The sequence below is a fragment of the Symphalangus syndactylus genome, chromosome 6, assembly GCF_028878055.3.
Source record: "Symphalangus syndactylus isolate Jambi chromosome 6, NHGRI_mSymSyn1-v2.1_pri, whole genome shotgun sequence".
Classification (NCBI taxonomy): domain Eukaryota; kingdom Metazoa; phylum Chordata; class Mammalia; order Primates; family Hylobatidae; genus Symphalangus; species Symphalangus syndactylus.
In genome coordinates, this window is record NC_072428.2 from 74,965,001 (window position 1) to 74,973,477 (window position 8,477).

The 8,477-nt window shown below is 35.5% G+C and overlaps 1 protein-coding gene across 1 annotated transcript; it reads right to left on the reverse strand.

The window, feature by feature from the left end:
* Window positions 1–1,636: 1,636 nt before the first annotated feature.
* On the reverse strand, window positions 1,637–7,843 carry LOC129484745 (tripartite motif-containing protein 51-like). The gene is made up of 6 exons (XM_055283234.1): window positions 7,430–7,843; window positions 7,051–7,146; window positions 5,013–5,243; window positions 4,271–4,293; window positions 3,227–3,324; window positions 1,637–2,136 (listed from the first exon to the last, which is right to left on the reverse strand). Exons 1-6 carry the CDS (start codon window positions 7,841–7,843, stop codon window positions 1,637–1,639), a joined length of 1,362 nt encoding a protein of 453 aa, XP_055139209.1.
* Between the last annotated feature and the right edge of the window lie 634 nt (window positions 7,844–8,477).

The following is an 8,477-nucleotide window of genomic DNA, read 5'->3' on the forward strand; positions in this document are numbered from 1 at the left end:
TAATACTCTTCTGCATGAAAAATGCTTATAGTTTCTCTCCTTGATTTCAATGCTTCCCATATCTTATCCTGGTTAATTTTTATGTTTCCTAACCATTACCTTCCAAAACATTATTCAATATTCTAACTTCTAGTATCAATTAATGGAGTTCACAATTTATCTGAATAAAACACTGTAATATAACATTTGTGTGTTTCAATTATTTTCTTAAACTTCTCTTTGAGATTCATTCATTTGTTGCATTTTGGTGTTATCTCTGTTTTGTAAAATTCTTTTGTATGATGAGATCACAATTTATTTAGCAATTCTACTGTTGATGAATATTTATTTTGTCTCCAATTTGGAGCTACTATAAAAATTGTTGCAATTATCAACATTGTGTTTATCTTGAAATACACATAGGTAGTCTGTGGAATATATTTTAGAATTAGAATATCTAGCCCATAAGGAATGCTCATAGTCAGTTTGCCAAAAAGTATTTCAGTTTACACACCTCCAGCCATGAATAACTTTCATTGATTCTTTATCTTTCACAACACACAATATTATGTGTCTTTAAATTTTGCAAATTTTATGGAGGCCTGTAGTTCAACTTATGGATTAATTTTTATTATTCTGAGGACTAATAAAAGTAATCTCTTTTTCATATTTGTCCAGATATTTATGCCTCCAATTTTATGAAGTACCTGTTCAAATATTTTCCCAATTTTACACTGGGTTCATTTTCTTTTATTTATTACATTCATTAATCACATGTATTGTATTTTATTGCATATATGTTGAGATAAATATTTTTCTCCACTCTTGGTTTGCGTTTTAATTCTTGAATGGTATATTTTGAAACACAGACATCATCATTTTTGATATAAACTAAGTTTTTCTTCTTAATTGTTACTTTTTTGTCCTGGTCAGGAGATCTTTCTGTATGAGAATATTTTACTGTGTTCCCTTCACCTTCAGAACATGAATCCATGTGGAAATGCACTGTATATGGTTTGAGGTAGGGGTCAGTATTCAGTTATGTCCATTTGAATATTTAATTGATTCAGCATTGTCCTGATCCCCTTGTAAATTTCACTGTAGAACAGCACTCTAATAATGCATGAGCATTTGAATATAAGATGAGATTTACAAAGATAAGCACAGCATAGGAGGTCAAATAAGATTACCTCAAAGTATAGTTTCATAAATAAAACACATAGATAAGTAGAATATTGTTAGATGAAGAGAAAGAAAATATTTCCAGGTTACCATTGAGTCTTTTTACTCCAAGGTTTTTCATGAAGTCCAAGATCTCTACTTTCTTCCATTGGTTTTAACTTCATTTAGACAACTCTCTTACCTATTATTTCACTTTGTGACATTCGGAAATAATTAAAAACCAGAGAATATATTCTATGCCATACATCATGGGTAATGATTTTCCAAAAATGATTAAAAAAGGAACCAATACACACAGTTTTATTGTTTTCACCATATTTAATGAAACACTATAAATGAGTTTTGATGACATTAGAATGCAACTAAAGACATTAAATATAACCTATTTGTCCTGTTTGATGAGGTGCAAAAAGGAGGGCTTTCTTGGATAAACAGGTTCCCAGAGCATATAGACACATTTCTGACTTTTCTCTGATCAGAAGTGACTACAGCAAAAGATAGGCCTGAGAGGAGGTGAGAAGGAGCAATTAGGGATGGTGTATATCAGGGAACTTTGATCAACATCAACAAAGCTCATGGTTCTACCTTCACAATCCAGGAATAATCCTACTGTGCTGGTAGGTCTTGGAACATATTGCACCACAAGTGGGGAGGTGGTAAAGAGACTGCAGTGAGTGTCCTCCTTAACACATCCAAGAAGAAAGAGTCCCTCCTCTCCATCTGTCTTGTCATTCTGTCTCTTCTCTTTCCAATAATTGTTACAGACTCCAAAAGCCCAATTCCAAGAGTCTCGCACATGAACCTCCCAATAATATTTGCCAGATGTGAAAGTCTGTGCCCCCCATACAAGAAAACATTCGGATTTTGCAGTGATATGGGGATCATCTTGAGGGTCACATCCAACATTCACGCTTCTCACATCTCCACACAGGAAGATATGACTATTGGCTCTTTCATGCTGCAGAGTAAAATCAACTGCAAAAATAATTTAGAAAAGCATAGATACATGTAATTATTAGAAATTAGAATTCTTGAGTGAAAAGTTGTTCTACCAAGAATTTACTTTACCAAGAAATTTGAAGTTACAAAGACAGGAGAATTGTGACTACAACATTTAATAAAGTATAAGGATGATTAATATTCTCTATAGGAAGAAAAAAACCCTAAAAACAGACATTGAAAATTTATTGAAAACTTAAAAATAGATAGTTGAATATAAGACCAGCCTGTTTTAATCCAATCTCCAAGATAAACGTGAAATATTATATGCCCTGAATGCCCTTTAGCTATCAAGGTCATTATTATTAAAATATTTCTTGTTCTTAAATACTAGTGATATAATTTTGGCAAGAATGGGAGGATTTTAGCTTACTCAAGCACTGCTCTAGATAACTGGATAAAAGTCCATATGTTCAAATTATAAGTGGTAACTTAAGGCAGATTTTTGCAAAATCTTTTACCAGTCACTCTGCAGACATCCCTGCTAGCTCTAGACTGAATGTGAATTTTGGATTTTACTCGTAGCTCTTCATGTTGTAACTAAACTGAAATTATCATTTCTATTTTCACTTCCTATTTACATAATAATTTCTTCTTTCTTTTTACGTGTTAAGTCAAAATTTTACATTATATCAATAATATGTATTTATTATAAGAAAATACAAATACTCCATCAAACTGCAGTGAACTCCGTTCCCCAACGAAATGTGTTTAACAATTCAAATGAAATACGGTAATGTAAAATTTTTATGTGACCTTGGATTATTAAGCTTCCTTCTGAGCGTTGTTCCATTTATTCAATTTTTTATTTCTTATGTCATTCCATTTACCCAATATATAACTCTATACATGTGAGCCCAGAACATATTTGTTTTGCACTGTGTTTTACTCTTCATGTTATAAATTGGACTATAAATAGAAACACAGATATAAAAGGGTTGCATAGCCATATGGTTCACTTCCCGCTGAAATGAAATAAAGATTTGGTGAAGGGTAAAGTATTACCCCCGTGATTCTAACAAGAAGTAATACACTGTGAGAATTCTGCCAATGGGCTGACACTTACCTCTGAATCCACTGAGCATGTCCAGCAGTCCAGTGATGGGCCCTGCACTGAGCTCTGGATTCACAGGCTCAAACACTTGCAGCAGCAGAGACTCACACCTGCAACGAGAAAGACACAGTTACCACATGTACAGCCAAAAATACATAAAAATCACTACTTTTATTTAAAAGACGTTTCATGAGAATCCCTTTAACCCACACATTTGCTAATTCCAAAATTATCATTTTCTTTTTCAAATTCATTCTTATTCACAGTTCCTGATTTTCAAGCACGATGGAAAAGTCTATCTGAGCGAGAATTCATTCGGATCTTTCTTCGTATTGCTCCAAATTAGTAAGGATCATTAGTCTTAAGACTAGGAGAATATTCAAAAATGAAATTCTGGGTTCCAGACCTCACCAGAAATTCCTGAAATCACTGTCTGCAAAAGTGGGGTTATTTTTAAGACTGCTGCATCTGTTGCTTCCTTCTCAAGGCCAGGGTGTTGAAACTTGCTCCAGGCAGGGATATCTGCCTTTTATAGTTGAGGTTCTCTGGAGGCCTACACGGTTCAAACATTCCGAATAGTTTGTTCATCTATTTTTCAGAATTATATATTTAAATATAAACTAGAAATCACCAACACTTTTCACTGCTAAAATACTTTCCCCTTTTCTCTCTGGCTTCCCCTGGTTGACTTTGTAGCCATGTAGTAAATGTAATATTTTCTCTTTCAGATATGAAGGCTTTTGAGCAATAAACAGGCAATTAGGAATAGAGATGCTCACTTCCTTTATTTTTCTTTCATTTATTTCTGGTTTTCTTTCTTATTTATTTATTTATTTACTTATATATTTTTGGTTTTGCAGAACTTTCATTCAACTGCTTAACAAAATCATTGAGTATGGCAACAAAATAGATGACTACATGGGGTGGAGGATGGAGCAAGTACAACCAGCACAAGGCAGTATCACTATCTGAATCAATTATACCTTTAATATCAAAGTTCCTGCTTGATATTTGTGGAAACTGAAAGCATCTGCTAAAATCTAGGTATGCACTCACCTGTGTAATACGTCTCCAGATGCCTGTAAAAAAAAAAAAAAGAAAGAAAGAAAGGCTTAGTGCTTTCCACAAGATGAATCTTCCACTAAGTTCAGTGTGAGATTTGGAGACAGCTTCTGAAGATATAATTTTCCTACAATGTTCCCTCCTGGAAAGCATTTTCTGTTTCTTTTCTCATGAAAATCCCAGTCTATCATATGTCATGAATTAATGTCCTCATAAAGTCTAAGTCTTGAAGAAGTTCTTTTTACAAGTGAAGGGAGAGGAGGCCCACAGAGTCTATGCTCTGCGGTAACCATAAAGAAGCAACTCAGTCATCTTCCTTTAGCCCTGTTACCAAAATGAGTGGACCCCAAAATAATGTTAGTGGGATCCTAGATTCCCCAAATTCTCCATCATGCCATGTCTCCAAATTAGCCTAACTGCCAATGAATCACTTATTTTATCCACTTTCAAAAATCCTAAATACATCACTGACTTTTGATGGGAAATATTTCTTGGGGCTGTCTGTTACCTTGGCCATTCTACAAAGTTTTGTTGCTGGTGGATAAAGTAGGAGGGACCTTCGGCCTGGTAGAATCACTAGGAGAGGTTATACCCTCCCTACCAAGTAGTATTAGTTATCGAATCGTGTTTTTGGAAACAAATCATGCAAGTAAAGGGGGAGACGGATTTCAGGAGAGAGGAAAACACCTGTGCATGTGAATGTTCAACATCATGATACCCCATGGTCAGTCCGTACCTGGAGTAGCTCCACATCTGCTTTATGGCACATTTGCTTCAGATCCTCATACATTCCTCTTAAAAGCTCCCTCAAATGTCCCATTCTGGCTTTGCTTTCATGGAGTTGCTGAAAAATGTCCTCGCCCTCCATTCGCAGCCTCTCCAAGTGGTGTTGCTCTTCTTCATGGAGAAATGCAGGCATCTTCTGATATTCAGCTCTGATTGCTTCTATCCTTAAACTCACATAATCCTGCAGTGACAATTAGTCAAAATAGAAATGTTTTATCCATCTTCTCTTGAATTTCACTGATTCCTCTTAGCATTCTGAATACCCAATATTTTAATCCTTAATCTTGTCTATTCTCAGATTCCACAAAATTTTATTCCTTTCCTTTTTTTTCTGTACTAGTATCAACATAGTTGTTTCTGCCCAGTTACATTTACTTGATTAATGATATAATGTTTTCTAAGACAGGTATATAAAAATGGATTTCTCTCTTCCACACCACATTTAAAGAAAGAAAACACAGCTCTTGCATAAGAATCAAACTATCGAGTTATATTGACTAGGTAAGAAACCATTATTTCTATTTTGGAGAATTGGGGCAAGTTATGTAAAACCATTATATGAGAAATGATGACATGACCACAGACTAGCATTGTCAACTCAGTGCATTTCACCCAGCATAACATATTCTAATAAGGTTTCATTTATTCTCCTCCAAACCCACCCTAATGGGCAACATGGACTTCTTTGTGGTTCCTCAAAACCCGAAATAAATGCAAATTAAATATTACTGCCCATGTTGTTTTCTATACCTAGAATTGTTTTCGTATATATATATATATATACATATTTCTCATATATGTACTCATATATATATTTCTCAAATATAGGTATATATCGATACATGAGGAATACATATGTGTATCTGTGTGTGTGTATATATATATTCCTCATATATATCCATATATATATACACACCCAGATACACATGTATATTCATATATTTATGAGGAAGAGGAAGGCAAACAGGAGGATATATATATTTCCTCCTGATCAAGATTTTGTTTCCGTGTGAATTTTTCCATGAGCCTTTTTTCTGACCACCCTATTTAAAACTCAAACCCTCATCCCCAGTCCCTGGGCTCTGTGCTCCTTTTCTACTTTGCTGCTGGATTATTCTCCAAAGACACTACTACACTCTAACACATCATGTACTTCACATATCTGCATGGTGACCATTTGCTTTTCTCATTTCCATTGCAAGATTTGTGTGTTTTCTTCTTTACTCCTTAATTTTCTAAGTTGATATTTGACATAGACTAAGTACTCATAAGATATCTTTCGATCAATTAATATTAGAATAAATTAATGAATTAATATTAGATATCATACCCTCAATATACACATCCACAAAGAGAAAATCATTTCTAGAATTCTTCTCAAGTCCTTAGAGTTCTCCTTATATTAAATACTAGTTCCCATATTTCTCACATATTTATGTCTTCATCAAGACACAAGTCTACATTTCTCACCACTTTTCCCATTATGTGTTATGACTTATTCAATATTAATTAGTTCTGATATTTCATTTCATGCTTTCCCTAAGTTTGTGCTCTTGCTCCTTCCGCCTGAAATTTAGCTCACATTTCAATATACTTGCCCACCAAGATTCAAATTCATACTGACTCAGCCTTAGAAAGGTCACCTGAAATTTCCATGACTGATAAATAACTCTCGTGTCCAGAATGTATCCAGGCAGCCCATTGGGAACAGTGTGAAATGGCCCAGTTTCTTGTATTTGTTGGGGTATTGCTGTAGGTTTGTATGGAAACAGATGAGCATGCTTGGGTAACATCTGTGGTCTGATTAGAAATCCTACCAAAGAGTCACACTAACATACATAAAAAATTAGTGTGTTTTTTTCTCAAGTGTTTTATCCTTGTTTATTGAATTCCAGAAACATTATGGGTTGAGATCAAGTTCCTATTTTAAGAGTCACCCATTTGTTCACTATAAGTTCCTGGAGAAGATAGAGTAATATGGTACTAACCTTCCAGCATCTGGTTCTGGTAGTTTCCATGCTCAGTTTTCTGTGATTTTCACAAGCTTTTTCCCATAAAGACTGCATTTTTTTTAGGAGCTCCTCCTACAAAAGAGCCATGAATTGAAGCACAAGTGAAGACAATAAAGTATCATTCACACTCTGATATACGAAGGACCCAAAATGAGAGACAAATTCGCCCACAGAAAATAGAATTTCCTTTGTTTCTCCTCATGTTTGTCAAATCTGAGAGGTGTGAAGTCAAGGAAGCTCATAACAGACATGCTTAATGGGGCACAGAGATGGCATCATCCAATCACCAAGGAAATAGACTTACAAGAATTTCATGTGTCCTGTATAGAAATAGATCTTCATAGGCATCACTTACCCGGTGTTCGTCAGCAGCCCGCTCAATGGGACAGTGTCTGTGATTCCGGTGCTCCTGAGAGTTACTGGAGCACAGCAAACAGAGCAGGCTCTTGTCCACTTCACAGAACATCTTCTTTGTCTCTCTGTGCGTCCCACATATTTGCTCCTCAGAGCCAAGGAATTGCCGGAGACTGGCTTTTCTGGCGATGGAAGCCATCTTCTTCAAACAAATGTCAGTTTTGAGGTTTCTCTGCCATGTTGTCTTCTTGCATTTAGAACACTGAGCAAGAACTGCGATGTCTTGCCAGTGGAGGTAGAAACAGGGCAGGCAAAAGCTGTGCCCACAGTCTATGGTGACCGGGTCTATGAAGTAGTTCATGCAGATGGGACAGGTGAGTTCCCTCTGGAAGAGTTGCAAGATTCCAGAATTCATATTTCTGAAGAAGAAAGAGCAGCATGTCATTTTGGGGTCGGGTTGGAGAAGATCTGTGAACATGCGGTGATATGTGATAGCTATATTTTCTTCTTGACAGTGCTCATTAAAGCAGAACAAACTATTTCCTCTGTAACAAAAATGAAAAATGCATACACAAAGAGAGTCTTTAGGCTTTATAGCAGACACTACTGACTAGATGACTCACAACCTCTTCTACTCCTAGTTCCTGCCCATAACATAATGCAAATCTGTTCAAAAACCTATTCCCTGGATGTCGACATGGAACTCGGGTTTTAATCTTAAGTGGTCTAGAATAAAACACGGTTGTCCCTATTTCACTTTCAAATAACTACTGAATGACTATGGGAGAGGAGTAGAAAACCTACGTTGGGTAACAAAACATGAGAACATGGTCAGAGAGCTGTATAACATATTTTTAGAGAGAGGGACCCAGAAGCTGGCTCTTTAAAACAAAAACAACCCGACAACAAACCAACCGACCAGATAAAAAAAAAAAGACAGCAATTAAACCAGTCTAGGATCACTAGGAGATAAAATAAATAATGAAAAATATTGGGTTTATTTTTCTTATGGCTTAAATTAACTTCTTCTTTGGGCAACTCAAACTATG

What these genes read in the sequence shown, in the direction of transcription:
- LOC129484745 (XM_055283234.1), bottom strand. Translation starts at nt 7,843, where the DNA reads ATGAATTCTGGAATCTTGCAACTCTTCCAGAGGGAACTCACCTGTCCC. An exon ending in CAGATGTGGAGCTACTCCAG is followed by an intron (nt 4,294 to 5,012) that starts GTACGGACTGAC and finishes TTTTTTTTACAG; the next exon opens with GCATCTGGAGACGTATTACA. An exon ending in TCTGGAGACGTATTACACAG is followed by an intron (nt 3,325 to 4,270) that starts GTGAGTGCATAC and finishes TTCTCGTTGCAG; the next exon opens with GTGTGAGTCTCTGCTGCTGC.